This window comes from Fundulus heteroclitus, chromosome 21 (assembly GCF_011125445.2).
Source record: "Fundulus heteroclitus isolate FHET01 chromosome 21, MU-UCD_Fhet_4.1, whole genome shotgun sequence".
In the NCBI taxonomy this organism is placed as follows: Eukaryota; Metazoa; Chordata; class Actinopteri; order Cyprinodontiformes; family Fundulidae; genus Fundulus; species Fundulus heteroclitus.
In genome coordinates this window covers 16,993,658-17,017,652 of record NC_046381.1, presented here as the reverse complement: position 1 = coordinate 17,017,652, position 23,995 = coordinate 16,993,658, and the positions used below count along the sequence as shown (strand labels likewise).

General features: G+C 41.2%; 1 protein-coding gene across 1 annotated transcript in view; it reads left to right on the top strand.

Moving 5' to 3' along the window:
* The window catches only part of stau2 (staufen double-stranded RNA binding protein 2), a 134,004-nt gene that overhangs the window by 98,918 nt on the left and 11,091 nt on the right, over positions 1-23,995 (top strand). The window contains exon 12 of the mRNA XM_036125513.1: positions 562-675. Within this exon, the coding sequence (XP_035981406.1) occupies positions 562-675 (114 nt within the window). The remainder of the gene's footprint in view (positions 1-561; positions 676-23,995) is intronic.

Here is a 23,995-nt window from a genome sequence, read left to right as displayed (position 1 = left end):
TTCACTTGTTCTTCTCCGGTGCCGTTTCTGTGTTGGTGGGTTAATTGGGCATAAATGCTATGTGGCAGCAATTACAGTGCCTCGCAAAAGTATCCGTATCCCTTGAGCTGCCAGCGTCGAAATGGCCACGTCTAAGAACCAAACAGCTCACATCCAGTCTCGTAAATGGCACAGAAATGGCATCGAGAAGCCCGGATCTCAACACTATGAGTCTTTGAAGGGGGGGGCCCCAAGTTCCTGAGGAACATGGGTTTTGCCACGAAGCATAACAAGAAGGGCTTGATGTCTGTTATCGTTTCACATACACCGACTTAATAAAGTAATGCCTTATTAACAAAAAATAAATAAATCAGTCACGCCGGTTCAGTACGAAGGCCTGCAAACCCAATTAAGGGTTTTAATTGTAAAACATTTTTTAAAAAGCATTTCCATACTGCTTTACAATTATTTTCTCTATTGTGTGTGTCAATACTAATACAGACACCTATTTTCTGAGGGATGTCGTGTTTGTTTTTGCTCTTTTATGTATCGTCGTAAGCACGTTGTCTGTTTCTCCTTCAGGTGCAGTACAGTGATGCGCAGAGTGGGACGGATTTCGTGACCTATCTGACCCTATCCCCAGTGCAAATGACTTTCCACGGCACCGGGAGCACCCTCCAAGCCAGCCATGACCAGGTGTGTATATGCAAAACTAAGAAGCGAGCCGGTCGATTGGCTGCCAGCATGCAGTTAGTTTGGATTCACTGTAGGGAGTGAATGGGAAATGCGAGGCACATTCCTGATCTTTAGCTTTCAAGTAGTCGGTCTTCTTTGGTTACATGCAAGAAAGAGATACTTTTATTTTGTATATGGGCGGTAAACAAAATTCTTCCTGGAAATATTAACTTAAGATATCATATAATATCTAGCCTCTATTCCTTCTCTTTTTATGTGACTTTGATATAGCTGTTGGTGGGGGGAAAAAAGAGCAAAGACAAATAAAGCAGCCGCTGAACTGTTTTCCTTATTGCATTGCAGAGACATTACATTTATATTGCATTGCTTTGAATATCTTTAATGCACTGGTGTGCTAAAAACTGAATGATCAGATCAAGATTGAGAAAATTGCATCAGTGTGACCTTAAAAAGGAACAATATGAGGAAGTTCTACGACATTTTGATGTTTCATTGCAGCGGTATTAGTTTGGTATTACTATACATTTAACTAAAGAAATGTTGTGATTCAATTAAAAAAAGGCCATTATAGTTTGCAAAAGTAAGTCATCAGTCAATGTAAAATAGTGCAAAATTTGTTGTCTTCATTTTTATTCGATTTGTGGAGTAGTATCCCAGTTTTACATATCACATTATTCTTTATTTATCAGGTTGCTTTATTTAGCTGTTGCTGAGAAAGCATCACAGCCACCTGTGTAGCTTTAATTTCCCTCAACATAATCACTGTGCAAAATATCTGTTGTTTCTTCCCAAGTTTGGGGCAAATCCCTCTTCTTTTTTTTTTTTTTTTTCTTCCTCCCTCTCCAGTTTTCTCACTGATTCTCGCTTGCGTACTCCCCTGTATTCAGAAGGAGGCTCTTTGTCTTGCGTTGCCCAAGCAGAAAACCAGTTGCTTACATTCTACCATCTAAACATAGGACGCCCCTTTGTTCAGCGGTCATCAAAGATTTAATAAAGGGCCGGCCCGGCCCCGAATGGGACAGCTGACGGGGGGCTGGTGTCGCCAGCGCTAATGGAGAGCCGAGCCAATATAGGGCAGGCAGGTCTGCGTCCTTGGGACCTGTTGTTGCCAGGAGCACTGGGGCATGACCAACTGTTAGAGAGGGCCTTTCTTTTCCTTCGCTCAGTACAGTGAAGAGTTCCACCACAAAGGGGGCATCTAACAATAAGGGGTCAACGTCAGCAGCCCCTGAAATCCTGACATATGAACAGACCTTAAGGCGTCGCTCGTTTTTTTTTTTTTTCGGCTCCGCCACGGAACGTTTTAGGGGTTCTGGAAATCCAGCATGTCGCAGCTCTTCTCCGTGAGCTTTCCTTCAGTCCGCGACATTACGAAAAAAAATCTCTCGATGTGTCTTATTGGGATGGACCAACGCAAAGTGGTGAATAACGGAAAGCGTTGGAGAGAGCTCGACATTCTAATTGATAAGATAGAAATCCGAAATCAGTCGGAGAGCTTTTATCAGAGAAGCAGCCAAAAGGTCCGCTGTAACTCTGGAGGAGCTGCATTGATCTACAGCTCAGGTAGGGGGGGTATCTGTACATGATACAGTCGTCAGTCATACACTCCACAAACTAGGTTATTAGCAATGAGTGGCTGTGTGCCCTACACAGCAAACATGCAGAAGAAGGTGCTCTGCAGGCACACCGTGTGCAGAGGCTATAGTCCTCAACAAGGCTGTCCTGGTTCGATTCCCAGAGCATCAACTCCCCTTCTCTCTCCACCCTCCTTTTTTGTCAAATTACTATTTAATAAAAGCTACCAAACAAATCTTTAAAAAAAAAAAAAAAAAGTTTCTGTAACACTGCACATGACCCTGAACACACCATCCCTAACATGTGGCGGTGGTGGCCGGATCATGCTGTGTAAATGTGTTGCTTTTGTGTGAGACAGGGAAGCTGGTTGAAGGTGATGTGAAGATGAACGGAGCTAAATTCAGCATAAAAAGACTAAGCTAGACATGCGGTCAATGGAATGAGATATATCAATAAAGATCAGGTCATATTGAACATACAAATTTCAGTTCGATTTCTCCAGCTAGTAGAGACGCAGCCAAGGGTTGCTGCTGAATATGGGCTCAGGGTGACTGAATACAAATACACACTTCCAGGATTTTATTTGTTAAAAACTGTGTAAATTACAATTTTCATGGCTTTTCAGTATTATCTGGCACATCAAATCCAAACCAAATAAATTTAATGGATTTAATATGATAAAATGCTACAATGTTCAAGGCGTATAAATACCGTTGCAGTACCTGTGCAGGTACATCTGAAAAAAAAATGAACATCTATACGTTTTGTCACTCATTTTAGAAAGTGAAATATTCTAATACATAGAGTTAAATATTTCCAACCTTTATTTTCTGTCATTTTGATCATTATGGCTTAACAAAATGTTTTAAATTTTCGGAAAATCCATCAAATCTAAATCATAACATGCTTCCTACCACGTGTTCCCAGGGACACGTGGAATCCTTTCCACCCGCTCACACAGCCACGCTCTGCTTGCAAATGGGTCCCTGCAGGTAGATGCTGTAAATTTGATGAGATAGAAAGAGGATCTCTTTGCTGACAGCTGATGAAACAGCTGATTGCACCTTTCCTGGAGCCTGCTTGTGGTGCTGCACACACGCTAACCTGTGACAGCTCCGGCAGTCCGGGGGGTTTCCTGCTGCATAATCTGTGCTTCCGTGGAGCTTTACGTCACATACACCGGAGTGACTGATACACATCTCTTGCCAAAAGGAAATCCTCTGTTCCCCTCTCTCCATAAAATATGGAAGGAAGGGAATCCGTCTGAACCATGAATGTCTTTTCAAACACATAAAAAACACATTAGTCATTTTATTACATTCTTTACTTATGGTGGTTTAGAAAACACACAAATACACTCTGTTCTTACAGCATTTACAACTTGGTGCAATAGTTTCAGAAAGTAGAAGCTTGATCGTTACTACTTCATAAATTATATTGATTAGATTGTGTTTTTTCTGAAATGTTTTGTCCTGACTCAACAGCACCGGTCTGCATATGAAGAGAAAGTCAGCATGGGATTGTAATTATTAGCCAGCGTGGTAAAAATCAAAGTACTTTGCAAATTTTAAACCGCAAACAAACATCTGTTACGATTTGCATTCATGAAGCCAGACTTGTAGTCTTTTAAAATGTTGTTAATCAAAAGCTCTTTAGACCCTCTAAAGGTCTTTGTCAGCATTTTCCTTGAACTTTGACTTTTTCAATCATTTTTGCATCGGTCCCTTTAGCTGACCATGGCAGCAGTGTGAGCTTGATAATAAGGCAAGTGAACAAGCGGTGGACAAAAAAAAAGTAAAAATCAATGTCTGAAGTATCTGAAAGTCGTGTTTGAGAAACCGAAAAGAAATCCACATGACACAAGACCTGAGAGATGCTTCATCTTTCAATGAATCATGCATTGTGCACCAAATTTTCAGCTAATAGCTGTTTTATGTCATCTGTATTATCTTGCGTGTTCTTCATAGATGTCATTGAATACCTAAATTATGTCTCAGTGACTGGCTGCTGGACTGATTCATAGGTCATGAATCAAATAATGAATAAGATAAATTGCCAAAAGCTAGATTAAAAATGAGAACAATGAGCTAAAAGCTTTTGTGCAGTGCTATCGATATGTTTTATGAGATACGATAAAAGATGTGATGCAATACAGTATTCTATACTATAGGATTAGTTGTAAGAAATATGGAACCACACCCATCAGTATTTCTGTTGCCGTGTGGCTTTGTTTTATACATATGGATTTTTCACATAAGAAGACTAGTTGTGTTACCTGTAGCAATTTAAGGCAGATTTTTTGTTGCAAGTTTCTATCTGTGATGCTGTCATCCCTCGCACCGTAAAAATAGACAGAAATTTAAATACAACTAAGGCATGCGGCCCTCAGAAAAGTTGATTGCTTATAGGAAAAGAAAGAAGGAAGGAATTAGTGATGGAACAGTTGAAGGACTAGGGAGGAAGGAAGGAAGGAAGGAAGGAAGGAAGGAAGGAAGGAAGGAAGGAAGGAAGGAAGGAAGGAAGGAAGGAAGGAAGGAAGGAAGGAAGCAAGGAAGGAACGGGAAGGAAGGAAGGAAGGAAGGAAGGAAGGAGGAAAGGAAGAAGGGAAGAGAAGGAAGGAAGAAGGAAGGAAGGAAAGATTGATGCAAAGAGGGACGGAAGGAAGAGTTGATGGATGGAAGGCAGGAAGGGCTGACACATGGACTGAAAGAAGGAAGAAAGGAACAGTGGAAAGGTGGAAGGAAAGAACAGTTGACTCACAGAGGGAAGGAAGGAAGGAAGGAAGGAAGGAAGGAAGGAAGGAAGGAAGGAAGGAGGAAGGAAGGAAGGAAGGAAGGAAGGAAGGAGGAAGGAGGAGGAAGGAAGGAAGGAAGGAAGGAAGTGTTGACGTATGGACTGAAAGAAGGAAGGAAGTAACAGTGGAAAGGTGGAAGGAAGGAACAGTTGACACACAGAGGGAAGGAAGGAAGGAATGAAGAACGCAAGGAAGGAAGTAACAGTTGACGGATGGAAGGAAGGAAGGAAGGAACAGTTGACGGATGGAAAGAAGGAAAGAAGGAAGGAAGGAACAGTTGACGGATGGAAAGAAGGAAGGAAGGAACAGTTGACGGATGGAAAGAAGGAAAGAAGTAAGGAAGGAACAGTTGACGGAAGGAAGGAAGCAAGGAAGGAAGGAAGCAAGGAAGGAAGGAAGGATTGGTTGACACAGGAACTGAAAGAAGAAAGGAAGTACCAGTGGAAAGGTGGAAGGAAGGAACAGTTGACGGATGGATGGAAGGAAGGAAGGAAGGAAGGAAGGAAGGAAGGAAGGAAGGAAGGAAGGAAGGAAGGAAGGAAGGAAGGAAGGAAGGAAGGAAGGAAGGAAGGAAGGAAGGAAGGAAGGAAGGAAGGAAGGAAGGAAGGAAGGAAGGACATATTGAAAAATATATTGAAGGAATGCCAGAAGGACTTTCCACATCATCTGCACACAGCAGCAGATGGAACAAACCTCAGATGCCATGTCTGGCCTCATGTGGAGGTTTTTGGAGGCTCTGTGAGAGAAATATACAGCTGAATAACACCCATGCCATTTAATCTGTGCCATCTGCCCAACACATGTGAGCCCGGAGGCTTCTGGAAGTAGCCTGAAGGCCAATAGTTTCCTCAGACTTGATTCTAACTGATAGGAACAGAGTTACAGGGTTGTGTAATAGATTTAAAGGCCTATCTGCATAACTAAGAAGAGAAGACCAAACTTTTGCCTTACATTTTGTCCCTGTATAGTCTTGCTTATGGTCTTTGTCCCTATACTCTGATGCAGGTTTATTCTTAGATGGCCTGTTGTCAAAGGTGCAGTTTAACTCTGTTTTGGCTTTGCTTCTGTTTAAGTGCTCTTTATCACGCCGGTTCAGATTATTTAAAACCCCTAGACCATTTGTTCATTATAAACTGCAGACAAAGGCGTTTGGCATTGTTTTTACATGACTACAAGCCTTTTTGACAGACTGATTTCTGTGTTTGCTCTTTTGAGCTGAAATAACTCTCTGGCAGTCTCTCCATGGCGGCAGGGGGGCCGAGCCCCACTCTGCTTTGTGTGAGGTGTTGCTAGTCCAACATGAGTGTCCCGCAATCGAAGATGACAGGGTGACTGTTGTCTGCCACCAGATCCCGTGTGTATTTTGTGTGTTTGGATGTGTTTGTGGCTGCTTAGCGTGCAGATATGTCCTCAGCTGAGTCACCCCGGGTCCCAGAGGCCCCCATTGCCCAGATTATCAGCTGTGGCTGCTTTGATTTCCTGCGGCAGGAGCTTTTTTTGACTGATTTGATATGATGTTTTGACCGTCTTGCATCAGGATTAAAATGTGTCACTGACATTTTTGGTTGTTGTTTGTTTTGTTTTTTTTACTATTTTCTGTAAATTTCTAGATATCCCTAACTATAAAAAGTCTTTGTTTACTGAAGTAGTTTAATAGGGGCAAAACTAATCTTTACAGTTCCATATCTGCTTTAAAAAAATAGTTTAGTCACACACCATGCACCTTTGGCTGTTTCCATACGCAACTATAAACATACATATTCCTCTGGCTATACAAACCTCCCTAAAGTAAGAGAAAATATCAGTTCTGCTAAATTTAATTTGGGTGTCTGACCTTGTCTTGGTAAGGAGCTTAAAGAAAGCAGATAATCAGGGTAGCTGGTAAGAAATGGATGTCTTTACAGGATGCATGTATTCCATCATGAGCTTTTTGGCTCAAATATGTAGAGGATGGATATGATGTTTGCAATAAGGGGAAAGGAGGGTTACTCCTATTGGTCCAATGCCCCCACCCCTAATTTTTCAAGCCACTTGCAAAAGTGTTCTTACCCCTTAATCTGTTCTTTTTTTATATTTTCTTAGACATTTCATTAGGATTTCATGTGATAGGGCTGCACAGTGGCGCAGTGGGTAGCGCTGTTGCCTTGCAGCAAGAAGGTCCTGGGTTCGAGTACACCCCTGGGTCTTTCTGCATGGAGTTTGCATGTTCTCCCTGTGCATGCGTGGGTTCTCTCCAGGTACTCTGGCTTCCTCCCACAGTCCAAAAACATGACTGTTAGGTTAATTGGCTTCTCCAAATTGTCCTTAGGTTTGAGTGTGTGTGAGAATGGTTGTTTGTCCTGTTTGTCTCTCTGTGTTGCCCTGCGACAGACTGGCGACCTGTCCAGGGTGTACCCCGCCTCTCGCCCAGTGAACGCTGGAAATAGGCACCAGCAACCCCCGCGACCCCATGAGGGAATAAGCGGTTTGGAAAATGGATGGATGGGTGATAGGAAAACACAAAATATTTATTTGTTTGTTAGTTTAATCTGAAAAGCGTGAGGTTCAATTGAATTCTACCCCATTTACTCTAATGCCCCTAATTAACATCAAGTGCACCCGATTGCTATTAATCTCTGCATACATGAAGCTGGTTTGTGAAGACCTGAAAGGTTTGTTAAAGGGTAATATTAGAGACTGAACAGAATCGTGAAGACCAAGGAATACAGCAGATAGGTGAAGGATAAGATGTGGAGACCTTTAGAGCAGGATACAGTTAAAAAAACCAACATCATAAGCTTTGAACTTCTAATGGAGCTCTGTTCAATCTATCATCGAATATTGGAGAGAGTATGGCACAATCGCAAACCGAGACATGAACGTCCTCAGAAGCAGCAGAGGAGAAGCAGCCAAGAGGCCCGTGGTAACTCTGGAGGAGCTGCAAAAATCCACAGCTCACGTTTCAGAGTCTGTCAACCACAGCTCTGCCATTTATGCAAAAGTGGCAAGAAAAAAGCCATTGTTAAAAGAAAGCCATGTTAGATCATGTTTGTAAGTTTTACCACAAGCAATGTAGGGAAGCACAGTGAAGGAGAGCAACGCTGCAGTTTTTGGACTACATGTAAGATGCTGTGTGTGGCGGAAAGCTCACCCCACTGAGCACCCTGAATATCCCACAGTACATAGTGGTGGCAGGGTCATGCTGCGAGGAGGCTTTGCTTCAGCAAAAGCAGGGAAGCTTGTCAGGTTTGATGGGAAGATTGATGGAGCTAGGGTACAGGGCAAAAATGTTCCCCTCTCCATGTAAAAAGCAAAGCTGGTTACGGACGCAGGCTTAAAGACTTGACTCTGACGTGCAGGAGTAGCAGGTGGTTCTGCAGAACATCGACTCGGGTAACAGCAGAAATGCTCGTTAAGCTTTTTATGTCTGAGTTGTAAAACACGTTAACACCCTTGATCATTCCTCACACTTCACGCAGACAGAAAAGTTCCCTACGTCTCTTAATTTCCTCAGTTGGTGACTCCGGTGAATCTGGAAAAACCTGCCAGGAACGTGACCGATATATTTACCCATTCCTTGAGTGAACCCACACCATTGCTTTAACCTCTTTGACAAAGCAAGCAGTGTTGCATATCCAACTTTCGTAGAGGCCAGCAGAGACCAACAAGAACAGCCGACTGCTGGCCAGGTCTTCACAGATCCCCCATGGAGCTCAGCAGAACAGTGGGAGAGGGAGCTGCAGAGGGCCAGAGGTTGAACAAGCCTTGCGTTTGAAGTCGTCCTCCCTGACTGCAGCGCAGACGTTACCCCAGGCTGGGCTCTTCTCAGGGGGTCCCGCTTGAGTGTTACCCAACCAGGCCGGCAGCTGTCGGACGGCTTCTCCTCCCTGCTTATCTGTCTTGTCCGTCTCGTCTTTATGTACCAGTGTTGTGTAACCAAGCTTAGCACCTGGAGGTGTCCTAAATTATTAGAGGGGCAAAAATATCCACATCCACATTTAAATAGTTTTTTTTTTCAGTGCATCTTTTTAAACGTAATGTTTTTTTTGTCTCTTTTTTGTTTTGCAGCTTTAGACCCAGACATAAAGTCTTGATATTAATGAGGTTACGCAACTGTCATCAATATAGACAACTGCATGACTCTAGTGGAAAAATCAGGACTAAGAGGTGTTTTCAGCCCTGCATTCTGTTTAATCTCCTCTCCATTCAAAAGCATGATTTAAAAAAGAACGCCAAAATGTCTAGGGGGAAAACTAAACATTCACCGGATATCGAACCACAGCTGAGTGAAATGATCCAAGAATTTGGCTCACGGAAGCATTCGTCTGTTGCTTCTATGTGTCGGGACAGTCTGCGCACTCCTTTAGGCGCAGATTCAAAAAAATTGCTGAGGATAGTCAGACCAGAGCGCAACTTAAAGCTGCAGCTGGGTGACCGACTTTCCATAAATGCTTAACAAGGCCTGGACTCCATCGTCCCGTCACCACCCTGTTCCCGCCTTCGGAGTGAGGACAAAGTGAAGCGTCCACCCGAGTGATCCATCACTCCCGCCTGTCTTCCTGCGTGCCCTCCTCAGGAAACACCTTTCAGACCGAGAGATTAGAGTGTGACTGGAGAGGAGAGGAGTAGTGAAAGAATGATGGAGGAGGCAGGAGAACGGGTAAATGACGGGAAAGGGAGAAACTGGAAAGAAACTGATTAAGTGGGCACCCTAAAGATTGATGAGCATAAGGAATGAGAAAATAGAAGATAGACATGATGGTCTCTTTTTTTTCTTTTTTTAAGCATGCTAGAGGAAGAGGTGACCTATGGGGAGAGAATAAACATGAACTTGGCCATTAAAGAATGTGATGATAGCTTTAAGTGGCCCCTTGGAACATCAGTTTATCCATAAAGTGTGGACACAGTGTGGATCCAAACATACACAGACTCAAGCATGTGTGGCCTTCCACTTCTCTGTTTTTACTCCTTTTTTTACATACATACAATATAAATTATAACACAACAAGGAAGCTAATATTTGATATATATATATAGTCATATATCTAAACATATTCAATTTGAATTATAGAATTTGATATTTTTTTACATGCATGCTTTGCTTAATGCTCAATGAATTGCACCAGTTTTTGTTCTTTATGTCCTTTCCATATTTCTTTTCAGTATAGTAGTGCTTTTAAATAAAATGTGAAAAATGTGTCTTGCACTACTATTTAGCCCTTCTTTTAATCTGATCCCCTTAAATAAAACATCCACTGCAATCAGTTGCCCTGAAAAGCCACTCGGTATAAAAATGACTGTTCTTGGTGAGAAAGTGGATGGAGCTAAACAAATGGCAATCCTGGAAGTAAATATTTTAGATGCTGCTATATTCTTGACACCAGGGTGGAGGTTCACCTTCTAACAGAACACTGACCCTAAACATTTACCAAGAGCTACAGTGGAATAGTGTGGATCAAAGCCCATTCATGAGTCAGATTGTAGAGGTAAATGGGCTGAAGCTTCATCAAATCATACTAATCTCTCAAAGCGCTTTATGCTAGAGCCACATTCATCCAATCGCACTAACAAATGCAGACAAGCATATTCTCACTAATAGGCATATCGGTGAGCAAGTTGGGGTTAAGTGCTTTGCCAACAGGCACACCAGTATGTGAAGGAAAGGAGTTTGAAATCAAACCCACAACTTCTCGTTAGTGAAAAGACGACTGTTCCCACAAAGCAACAGTCGTCCTTCAGTGAAATGGGTTCCTTTGAGTTTTCGACTCAGAGATAAATACGAACGCATCTCACTTTTTAGATACTCCTTTACTATTCCTTTACTTTAAAAAAAAATTTTATTTCCCTCAAAATATTAACTACTTTGTATTGATGTATCACTTAAAATCCTAATAGAATACATTGAATTTGTCATTGTATGTGGATAAAGTTCAAAGAGTAGAAATACTTTTGCGTAGCCCTGTAATTGTGATTTATCCCATTTATAGAAAAAGATGTGACACATTTAACATGCTTCTGCTTACATGTCTGCCCTGTTCTAGATCTTTTTAAACATATGCAAAGTTATCAGACTCTCAGACATATTCCTGACTTTATAGTGCTAATCCATTGGTCACTGGAGATGAAACTTTATTTAATGAAGCGTATCTAAAAATTGGATTCTAAGAATTAGGTCACAACATATCTTAGATTTTATGTAATATTTGGTGAAAATAATTCAACAAATATTTCATTATTATATTTAGTTTTAATAACTTGTATTTTTTCCATTCTTAGATATTTATATTTGATTATTTCATTGAGAGCAAAGTGGAACCGAAGTCAAATTCCTTGTTTGTGCACACAAACCGGTTGAATAAAGCTGATTCTGATGTGTGCCATTCTTTCCCATTTTGTTTGTAAACCTGCCAGTCTTGTGTGAAACTTAAAGGCAACCAAAGGTGCTAGATTCATTATCACATTCCTGTTAAGAGGAACAAGATGTTTGGCAGTGGCCTTGCTGTCCTCAGTGCCATTAGGCTCCACGTGTGATTTCCCACACACACAAATTTGGCGTGGCTAAAGGTCTGTAAAGCAATCACACCTTTCTTAACTCATCACCTCGATGGGAGGCATCAGCCAGCCAGGCTGCTACCAACCGCTCTTTGTAGTGTCTCTGGCTCATTACCTTAATGTCATTTGATCCTGAGTGATAGTCTGCTTTGTTGAAAAGGTCCCCAAGATAAGGACCACGTATTCATTTTTTTTTTTCGCCCCTCTGCTTTATCTTCCCCCTCTCGCGAAAATGTGTGAGACCTATCACCTGTAGGAAGATCGCCTTTTTTCTACTGCAAAATGTCTTTGGTTTTCACTCCTCAAAGGCTAATAATCCCACTTTGTTTCATAATCGGCATTATGCAACAGTTTTGTCTATCTCTTGTTTTATTTTCCTAACACATCATGACGCAGTAAAGTTACAGGTATTTCTTAAAACCTTTCAGTCACCAAACTTGGCAATGCTAAATATTTTTTATTCTTTTATATAATCCATTTTAACAAAATGCAGTCTAACATCAAATCATGGCACCAATTTGTCGAAATCTGCCAGATATTCCTCTTCCACCTCCAGCCTTCCAACAAAATGCATGAATTGGATTTCAATAAAGTAACAACCAGTGCTGTCAGTCTTATTCCAAACTATTACGCAACTCTGCAAGAAGATCTTTGTTAAAAGAAATAACAATCGTTTGATATGTGATGCACATCTTGTGGTTAAATTAAAAGGTATTCATGACAGTAGTGCTCAAAAAGGAGATTACAGTATGACAGTAATTGCAGGATAACATGTTTAGTCTCAAAGGCATAAAAACCGCCCCTCGGGTATATTAAGTGCAAACACACTAAGTTGTTAAACAATGACCACTATTGTTGGTTGTTATTGTGCTTCTTGGTTGCTTTGCTGACTTTATAAAATTAGATTATGAGGAAGCCTTTTGTTTCCTCTCATGCTCCTTCTGAACCATATTTGCAGCTATCAGGGAGAAAAAGTGTTCAGGAGTAGTTAACTGGCCATTGATTGTCCCATGTCGGCATCGGTCCTCTCTTCTCTGCCTGTGCCCAGATTTATGGAGATGAGCTTAGCGACTGGGGAATGTTTTCCTATCCGTCTCTGCCCCACAACCACCTCCCTCTCATCTGGACTTTAACACATTCTCGGGCTTCCAACATCAGACGCTCAGAAGGCCAAAATAACGCTGGTCGCATTGGGGGTTGACACAACTTACGACCAAAGTGTCACGTGTTAACACCCCATTGTGTCTGCGTGCCTCAAACTGTATCTTCAGGTCCTAGACATCCGCCAGTTTCAGCATATAGAAATACCAAGAACAAGCCCATTGGGCTCGATTTTGGGCTGAGCAGAGGCACCTCTATTTTATCACTCTTTAAAAGTTGGTCAGAAACAGTCATATTTCTTTCTTTCCTAAATACGTCTAAGGAGGAGGCTTTAATGTTTATAAAAGAAGTCCCACAAATACTTTCGGTTTTACACCATTTTAAACACACAATATACCATTTAACTGCCTCTCCCCTCCCCTCCCAGGGTTGTTATTATTAAAAACTAGAGAGTCCTGCCTTTTAAACAAGATACAGCACATCTTCATCTCATCCGAGCCGGCAAAGTAATCTCCCTGCGTAAAGGAGCTTACAAAACTCTCAGTCCTCACTGATGTGCGCACAGGCAGTTTCTCACGAGCTGCAACGTTAACCAATCAACAATGTAACTTTCTGCAGCGCAGTTTTTTTCCCCTCTCTTTACGACTATTACCATAGAAACGTAGAGGAGCAGACAGGCCATCCAAGAAGCTTTTTAAAAGGATATGAGTCATGATTTATGGGTTTTCTATTATTTTTTATTGATTTATGCTGTGTAAATGATACATGTTGTTAAAACTGGGTAAATCTAAATACCAAAAGGCTTTGTCATGTGAAGAACGAGTCTTACAATGCAAATCAGCGCTTTTATTTGACCTGCTTTCCTTTTATAAGGTAAAAAAACACTTGTGGCACATTTGGCTAAATTGTGCCAAAATCACATGTCCTCATGGCACACTGCCTCCTAAAACTTTGGAAATACACATATGCTTCAGTTGATTTAGTCCAGATTTGCTGCAGTTATAGTCTAGATGTGGATATACAAAGTCTGAAGCATTTCCTGTATTTTTAAAAGGGTGTTTATGTAGTTTTGTAATGTTTGTTTTGCAGTATATTTAGGCGAGGCTTAGAATTTTTTTTTTCTTTGTTTAATCACCTCTAAATCAGAAAATGTGACATTTGCAATAGTGGTTCCACTTCAAAAATATCCTTTAATGCCTTAACTTCTCATAAATACTAAAATTTACATAGCTTTGGAGATGTACTTGATTTATATAAGAATATGTAATTTCAGGTGGGAATTGCTTCTGAAACCCTCTGGGCTTAAGGGGTTTAAAGATCTGGTCACACCATTAATACACATTTAAATTAAATATTTTCTAACAGAGAAAACATTTAACCCAATCCTCATTCTTTGAAGTTTTTTTCCATGTAAAGGCTTTGTTTGAAGAGATATCTTGAAAGGCTAAACAAGCTAGCAGTGCAGTAAGATGAAGAAAATAATAGAAAATCCTGATCAACCTCTTTACAGCAAAATAATACAATACCTCTATCAGAGGTTTCTTTACAACCACTGCTACACAGACCTCTACAGGAGATCCTTTCTCCCTACGTCCATCAACATCTATGATTGTTTAAAGACACGTAGATAATGAGTTACTACTAAGACACCTAAATTCCCATCAAGATCACTGAGGTGGAACTGAATTAAGTTATGCTAAGTAAAAATGCCAGTCACGATCCTTTCTTTTTTTCTCTACATCATAATTAAGAATACCAAAAGGATAGTATAGTAGAAGGTTATTAATCTCTGCTGCACTTCCAACAATGAGATATTTACTTTATCAGAATGCTTTGATTTGTTACAAAGCCAACTTCATTACTGAATAAACATTTATTATGGAAATCTGCTTTTCCCTGATAGACGATATCTCATCATGCCTAATCCCCCCTTGCTTTTCAGTAAACCAAGACTCATTTGTTATTTTCTCTTTCTTTTTTGGTCTCTTCGACTCTTGCAGTCATTCCCACATTCTCTTTTTCCTCCTGTCTAATGAGTAAGCTTGGGATTACATGAGCTTCCACGAGGACTTTAAAATGAGACACGGCTCGGACATCAGAGGACTCCGACAGTGTCAATGAAGTATGTTTGATTTATAAGAGAACAGGGGAGTAGTGGTTGTTGAAGTGTTTGTGGAAGGGTGGGATCTACAGCCATACAAGGCCACAAGGTCCTCCATTAGTACCTTGACCTCTGTTTAATGGAACTAACCACGACGTAGGTGCAGAGGGACTAGATGAAGGGCTAGCCTGCATTTTTTTTTTTTTTTTTTTACCTTCAAGTGTCTGTTTTTTGCATTTTCGCGGCAGAAATGAGAAACCCAACCACTATCATTTGTCAGCTACATGCTGTGTCCGGGACTTAACAGATCCCCCGCTCTGGCCTGTCTCCGCTCCTGCTTTTACAATTCCTCCTCACTGTTTTACTGACCGTTATCTAATTACCTGTGTCTTAATCACATGTTAAAGCACAGCACCGTCTTGGTGTTTACTGTCTTGTTTGCCAAGCTGTAAAAATGTGTGAGGTTGCTCGTAAAGCCTTGTCCGCTCGTTCTTGAGCACTCCCTTTCGGTTTGGTGGATAAAATCACAATATGCCGGGTAAATAATGGATCGCAGCTTCTGGGCTTTGCTGCTCCGGGAAAGCTTGAACGCACACAGACTGTCAAGCGTGGAAGTAACTCCTGCCTCTCATAAACGATTTAACTGGCACATTCAAAGCTTCTTTCCTTTTAATTAAATTATATGCAATTTCATAAGATTTGGTTCCCTCCCCCTTGCTAGCCAGAAGGAAATCATGTCATGCTGCTTCTATTCTCTATGCGAGGCCCACCCAGTCGCTGTTAATCTGTGATTCCTTATCACGTCAGCGGCCCTGTCTGGCCTTGGCTCACGCTGCTGTTTGCAGACAGAATCCATAACATATCTCCCCCCCTGTCTACAGATTGATGCCTGTTGTTTATGAACACTTTGTAAAAACCTTGCCTACTCAAATTGAACTTAGCAATGCCGCACTTGCACTGTTTCCTCATTACGTTTCAGTTTTGGCTATCAATCTATAGCCAACTTGACCTGATCATGAGAAAACTAGCTGGGTTCAATACGTCTTAGCCACCAAAGCTTGCCTCTTGATATAAGCATACTGGAATTTATTGTTTTGAATAAACATGCCTTTAAGCATAATCTGTATCTGCACTGCATGCTATCGGTTACCCAAGAAACACAGTAGAGTTTTCATAACACTTCAGGGGCCTTGACCGATGGGTCTCAGTCTCTCCCATCAGATTCCTATAGGCCTATAAGATGAAATGTCTCTGCACCTCTTATGGGCCCAGAGAGCATGCTGGGTAATGAAAACCACTCAGGTTTTGTGGGGGGATTCATTGCAAATTACAACACGGCACAAAAAGGTTTTACAGGCGTATCCCCTGTGTGCGCTAAGTGATCAAAATCCCCCAAAAAAAGGAGCCACAACTGGGGGAGACGTTAAAAGGGTGTAAAATGGTGTCTGACTGTGTGTCCTCTCTTCTTACCAGATACCTTTGTCCACTAGACACCCAGTCTGGTACACAGTGATGCGTCTAACTAAAAAATATATAAAAAGGTCATGATGGAGAGTTGCATGTTATTACATGCAGCTGGTAGCTGTCACTGTAAGCTTAGCCCTACTTTCATGCCCTTAACCCTATCAAATACAACCTTCCTGAAGTTCTCTTTATTTGCCTTTTGACTCCTGTAAGTCTATCCTGTAAATCTAAAGAAAAGGGGGTTTGTTAGTCTAAAGGGGGAGGATTGAAGTTCAAAATTAAATGGTTCTCAAATTCTCCAGCAATTTCAACAAGTGTTAAGAAGATGCACATCTCAGTGGGTACGGTACTTTTTATGATATGCAACCTGGACGAAAATGATAACTTCAAGCAAATTTTGTGTGTAATTCAACTGAGTGCAAGGAGTTTGTGAAAGGTTTATCATTGCATTACATTAAGCAATATGCAAGCCAGATTGGCAGCTTCAGGGTTTACTCTCCTGGAGGTGCAGTAAAGCTCCCAGTCATTAGCTGGAGCCGAACACACAACAGATATAGAAGCCAAAGAGTCAAACCGGGGTGCTAATCATTTTCCCTCTTTGTATTTTTTGGTTGTGTCATACCCAATTAACCTGTCTCCCGAGAGACCTTTCGTACAGACCAAGCAGCATTTCATCGCTGCAAGAGGACATTTTGTACCTGCTTTAAGAACAGAGTACTTTAATTTATTTTCTATTCACTGCTACTGTATGGAAGTGAGGTTACTACCACCAAGAGGTCTTTTAGACTTTTATGTTTGATCAGTTGTAATAATTTGTTTTCACAAGAGTCAAGTGGCCCATACAATATGAATGGAAATGGTGTTAAACAGCTTGTAAACAGTCCCAAAATACAAGTGAAAAGGAACAAAATAATGTGTGGATAAAAAAAGGATTGATAAGGATCGAGGCTAATTTTACCCAGGCAAATACGGCGTGAGAAAATTTTTAACATATGATCAGCTATTATCTTTCATTTCAGTTCTTTTCTTCTTTTCTCTGTGGGGGTCAAGGGAAAAACCAGCATATTAGCTCAACTTGTGAGGCTGTTGTAAAAACTGGACACATCTTATTGTTCCTTTGTGATCAAATACATTTTATTATAGAAGAGTTTTTTCCTCTTTTGAATTTCAAGCTTTTCGTGACTTTTTTGCATTATTTTCCATTATTTCTTAAATTCTTCCACTATAATTAATTAATTCCTCGCCTGAGCTATCTCTTCCTTTGTAAAGAGCCTTTTTTAATACAAACACCTTTTTAAGCTAAAATTTTGAAACTGTTTAAAAGGTCAGTGGTTCCTACTAACACTGACAATTGACCACCGGGATGATGTCATTTAAGAGTTGCTGTGCTACAGATTTTAGTTTGTCTGTTCAAACTGGGCTTTTAGATACTTGCTTTCATAAAGCCTTTACTGCGGAAAATCCCACTCACCTTTCCACTAAAATCATACCTTTATCTATTTTATTTATGTCTCCCCAATCTACTGCTTGTCCAAAGCAGTGGCCCACTGAGCACCAGTCAGACAGCGTGAGCCATATTGAATTCAGCAGTAGGAAAATTATCAGTAAAAGAGCAATTATATGACACATGCCGTTTTATCTCCGCCGCATAGAGAAAAACAGAAAGGCCCAAAAACTGGCAAGCAGAGAGGAGAAATGGAGCACCCCCTGGGGCCGATCCATATCTCCTGGTTGATAAGAGAGCGAGTGTCTGAAGGCTGGCCTTTCTTCCCGAAGCTTTCTGTACCTCCCCCAGGGCAATCTGTGGCCAATTGTTCAGGATTATAGAAGCTTCTCCCTCTGGCATTGAAAAGTGGATCTCTTCAGGTGGGTATGGTGTGCCGTAGCATTGCCTAGGAAGCACTGGGAGACATTGGACGGCATAGAAATAGTGCACCCTAGACCCCAATCTGACAACCTTTCATTTAATAACTTCCTCTGCCTCTAGATCTCTGTTTCGAACGTTTTTGATGACAAACAGGCAGGGTAATCTTGTTAATGCCACATATTTTTCTGCTTATCTGCAAGAGTTTGTAATCATATTGCTTTTGGTCAATTGAGTCATAAAAGAGTAGTCCACCCTGACTATGTCCAGTCATTCATATTGCGTCCTATTGGTGGTTTGATGTAAAAAATTCCAAAAGTCATTTTTGGGAAGTATTTCAGCTTAGTCAGTGAATGAATGCTGGTGATTCACTGACCTGTGTGTTTTTCTTTTCATTTTCCGTATCATCTCAGGCGTTTCCCCATTGCTAATGCTTTTCTCATATGCTGCGTTTGTCCAAAGAGGTATCTTGGTTCTTGTTCATGAGCAATACTAAAAATAGATGAACATGCCCTTCTCAAGTAAAATTTCACATTGACTGAGTCACTAATGGAAAGTCTAAGTGTCCAACTTTCTCTGCTTGGTCAAAAAATGTGTCATCTGAAGTTTTGTTCGTCATTCCTGACCTAGAATGTGATAAGGGATGTAAAGCCAAATGATAGAGCCTACACACCATGTTTTTTTCTCAATGGGAAAATATTAATTTCCAAATTAATTTTTTTTATATTTTTTTTACTATTGACCTGCTGATGCAGTGCTGGTGCTTATTTCACTTTAACAGGGTTCAAAATGTTTTATTTCAGCCATCCTGAAGTGAGTTGTTTAAGTATTTACAGATGCATTAAAATATATTAAAATCTGTTATCAATGTTTTGATATAAAATATGAAGCTCATTTGTGGATTAAGTACAGAGAAATATGTTTTATTTATTATAGATTTGACGTTTATAGATTACAGCTGGTAAAAAAACAAAATTCGGTTTCTCATACAATTTAAAAGGCAAAATATTCCATAAAACCAGTACAAAAAGGTTATCCCCAAACAATCATGGGGGAGATGGTTGAATTCACAGTTGTCTAGCAGGCAGTCATATGCAGAACAAAGCCACAAAGGTCATTACTAAAGAAGTTGGCTGTTCAGAGTGCTTAATCCGAGCATGCTAATGTAAAGTTAAGTGGAAGGAAGAAGTGTCACAGATTAAATTCCAGAAGCAACGGTGTTGACCACAGATGGAAGAGAGTGGCAAGGCTAAGCCTACTCAAGCGTTTGAAGGAGATTTACAAGGCGAGAGCTGTCAATGCTTCCAAAGCCTTTCCACAGACGTATCCAGGACAAAGTCTGGTACAACAGAACGAGGGGGCCACTTGGATAATACTTTTCCTTTTAAATAGCTTCTTACATATTTTTTTGCTATCTCTTAGCATCAGTTTTAAACGCCTCTGATACACGGAAAAAAAATTCCACACTTTAAATGCTTTTCCCACAACAGCAACTTCCACAACAAAGAGCAGTTTTGTTTTCACTTCCTGTCAGTGCCTAAATATGAATTCACTTCCTGGAACAAGACCAGATGTGTGGATATACCGATTGGCCGTTCACTGATCAGGGCTGATAAAGCTCAATCACCTGTCCATCTGTTACATAAAATCTAATATAAAACAGTTTTTTTATGCTTTTAATCTTGAACTGATCAAGTATAGAGAACGTACACGCCAGTGGAAGGTATTGGCTGATAAACTAATTAGTGAACCGTAATACTGAACAATTTGCTTGCTCATAGGTGATATAATACCGGGTTGTCTTTCTTCATACCTATTATTACTTGATCCCTATAAGTGCTCAAAAGTTTTAGCAGTTAAGCTTGCTTCATGCTTTATTTTTGATACTTATTAAGAATGTGATGTTATCGCTTGAAAACTGACCGGGTCCAGTTCTCAGCTTTCCTGACAAACTTATATTGTGACAAAGCACTGTAGCTGTGTTATCACAGAGGCCGCCATGGGTCTGCTTATTCTCTGAGATTCTGTGCTGACAAGGCTGCAGCACGGTACACGGAGGTGCTCTTGCCCCTCGCCCTCTGCCCATGTGTTTTGTATTACACCCTAGGAGGTGCCATGCTCAGCAGCTCAGTGGTGGGAGGGGATAAAGCACTCCTCACTGGCCCAAATGACGCATGACATGGCATTACGCCCCGGGCCCTTATTTATGGCTTCCCATGTCAGCAAAGACTTGCTCCCCTGGGGGGCCCCACAGTCGTTACCCCCCACTCCCCCTCTAACCTAACTCAATCTGCCTTTAGTGCTCATATTATGCCTGGGAGATGCACAAAAGAAAACACTACACACTGTAGGAGTTGTGGTGTGTAGTTAGGCCGACCTAATCCAGACGCACTCAGGAATCAAGCTGAATTCCTCTTAGTTTATTTAGCAACTGAAGCTTTCCAAATTGCTGCTCCGTTGCACAAGAAATGTCCCGGCAAAGATCAAGTGCTACTTCAGAGGAATTAACGTCATGTCAAGCTGGAGCTCAGCTACCGCCAAGCACACACTGCCTCTTTATCCGTGCCTCTGATGTGGAAGAGGATGTGAAATCTGGAGAGAGAGTGAGGAAGAGATTTGAAGAGAGGATCCGAATACATTTTCTCTGTAGTTACTCAAGAATCCATGTACACATCACACCGTATTAACAAATGGACATGTACACTGCCGGCACTCATGCACACACAGGTGTTCTCCGCGAGCCGTCCGGGAATGTTCCAGTGATCCCTGTCCAGGGTTTTGATGTGGGCAGAGGGAGAAGAAAAGAATTTTGAGCACATGAAAGCCAAGTGATGAGAAAAGTTAAGACGACCCAAAAAAAAAAAGAAAGCTAAGGTCCCTGAATCGCAGATGGTTAAAACTGAAAAGGAAGACTCTTCTATCCAGTTCTAGGAGACAAATCACAGAGAAAGATGTGATGTGGATGCCATGGAAATATCAGGGTTAGCACTGGACAAAAAGATAGCTGGGGTTTTCTCCTCCCCGGTATGCTCATATTACGTTGGAGCTTTGAGGTGTAAGCGCTAAAGAGTGGGTACTGTCAAGGGTTTATGTGGCCTTTTGAAAACAAGACAAGCCCTATCCAGAATAATATATCCAGCCTCAGAAGTTTTTGCAACAACAGAGTGCTCATTTTTCCATCCTCCCAGGTCCAGCCTGTAAAAACGCCCTGTTTGAAATCCACTCTGGTCATTGTTTAGTCTAGTGAATGTCCTTAGATCATCCTCATAAGCAGCTGCCCAGCATCCCCTTCATGTTCCTGCTTCACAGCGGTTCAAAAACAACCACCCTATTTTACCCCAAACCCCTTTTCACATTATTAACAGCCTACATTCTGCATGTTTTAGCTGAACTGATTACATTGTTGGAGTAATAGTCCATTTCCTGCATTAGTGGAGGCGTTTTCTCCATAAAAGATGTAGTTACCCACTTTATAGCCATAGTAGTAAGGAACGGTCCATAATAAAGCCTTTGAACTATTTACAGGGTATGCTTTATTAGGTGTACCTGTTCAGCTGTGTGTTAGCACAAAGAGCACATCATAGCATGGCAGCAGCTCGTTTAGGCATTTAGCCGTAGTGAAGATTACCTGCTAAAGTTTGAACCAAGCATAGGAATGGAGAAGAAAAAGGGATTAAAGTGACTATGAATGTGGCATGGTTGTTGGTGCAACCCATGGTCTCAATGGGTCAACTTGGATTTCATATCGAGCTATCAAAGTGTGGAAAAAAGTATTGTTTTTAATGTAAGAGGAAAATAGACAAGCTGGTTCAAATACCCAGTCTTTGCATCTGTGCTGAATGCCATCTCTGAACGGAAAACGCTTTGAACCTTGAAGGATTACAGCAGCAGAAGGCTACACTGATTGCTGCCCCTGTCAGCTAAGAAAAGACAACTGAGGATACAATTTACACAGGTTTAAAAAAAAAGGGGCAATAACAGATTGGAAAAATGTTCCCTGGTTCAGTGATTTCAGCATCGGCATTCAGGTTGTAGGACCAGAATGTGGCGTATAGCATAGTATGTAATGGTGAGAGGGATGTTTTTATGGCACATTTTGGGCCTCTTGGTGTTTAACATCATTAAACACCACAGCCTACCTTAGTATTGTGGTGACCGTCTCCACACTTGTATGACAGCAGTGTATTCATCTTCAAATCGCTACTTTCAGCAAGATAATGCACCATGTCATAACGTTGATGGAAATGTGACTATTAACTATTGTTCACCAGACTGCTTTCTTAAACACCTGCTCCAATTCTGTATTGGAGTTCAGGGATGAGTTTTCTGCTCCAGGAGCTAAAACAGTCACCAGATTTCAATCCAATTGAGCCCCCTTTGAATTAACCTGGAGACGCAAAGCGTAATGTCATACGTTGACGTTGGCCGTAATAACAGGAAGTAGAGGTTTCTCTCTGGCACGGACCACAGATCAGTAATGGTGCGAGGTTTTAATGAATGTGCTGATTTTTATAATTTTTTTCACTAAGAAATGCTCGAGCCTCTTCGTCTGTCCACATGTACCTGTTGTTGCTTCCAGCCCTGTTTTATGGGAACATTCAGGAAGATGATCAGTCATGTGAGGTAAATGTTCGCTACGTCACAACTGATTGGACAAATGAGTTTGAGTTTCCATCTCCTCTTTAGTGCATGTACTGTTTGTCGAAAAAAGTAAAAAAAAAAAAAAAAAAAAGGACCTCAAGTGAGCTTTAAAAACGTTTTGGTGAAATTTAGTGGGTCAAAGGAGCAATAAGACAGATAGAACAAAAAATATTTTTGTGAAGATCTAAAGGTATCTTTTTAGTTGAACTATTGCATGACATCACATACCATCTTCTTTGTGTTGTTCTCAAGTCTCTTTAGCCGGTCCGGCCACGTGTGCATGTACGTGCACGTGCATGTAAACAGCTGCCGCTCAGGACTTAGTCCCGATCCCTGCCCATAAAATCCCATAGCCAGGCACAAAATGGCGGCGAATACGCCCAGCGACTCAAAGCATTATAAAGTTATAAGTTACTTACTTCTTCACTAGACATGTTCCTCCAAAAGGTGATGCTGTTTTGCTGTGTGGCTTGTTACACATCTTCATTTAGTCTATAGACCGTGCTCAAGCCCCACCTAGTGGTGAAATATTGCCTATTAAAGCTAGGGTTGGCGATATTTCCCTCTTTGAATAACTGCTCCTGCGCAAGATCGTCTTACCTTGCTTTTCTGCTCTTCAGGGGGATCACATAAAAAAAATCTCCCAAATCAACTCTGGTTTTATTTCTTTCTGAGGCCTTCCTCTTCTCCTCATAAACATGAACATGGTTTGCTTCTTTCGACTCTCAGCCATGTTAAAATTATACAGTGTGAGCAGTGGAAATACAACGAACAGCTAACACCGAAGCTAACCGTTAACCGCAAAGCCAAACAAACAAAACATAAACACTAGAAGTGTTTGAGGTCCTTTGTATTGCTACAAAGGACCTCAAAATAACAAAGTGTTGATCTATGAAGTAAATGTTTATGTTGGTTTCCTTTTTTTGGTCATATTCTTACTCTTTTTCAAACCTATTTGGAGTTGTACATTATTTTCCAAATGTCTCCATTAGTTCCATTGAACAAAGTTCTCCAACAGTGAGAGCTGATACAGGGGACTGATTTGTCAGGGTCAATGTGATCCAATGATCCATCATGTCTGTCAAGCTGATGCTGCAGACTCCTGAGGGACCAGGCCTTTGTTTAGCTTAGTCGCTGATGGAAGTCAAGCCTTTGTCAAGGAAACCATTAGGAACGCAGCAGGCCCAGAAAAATGAGCCGACCTTGTCACTCCACATCAGGAGTCTGGCCACGGTTGCAGATCATTCTC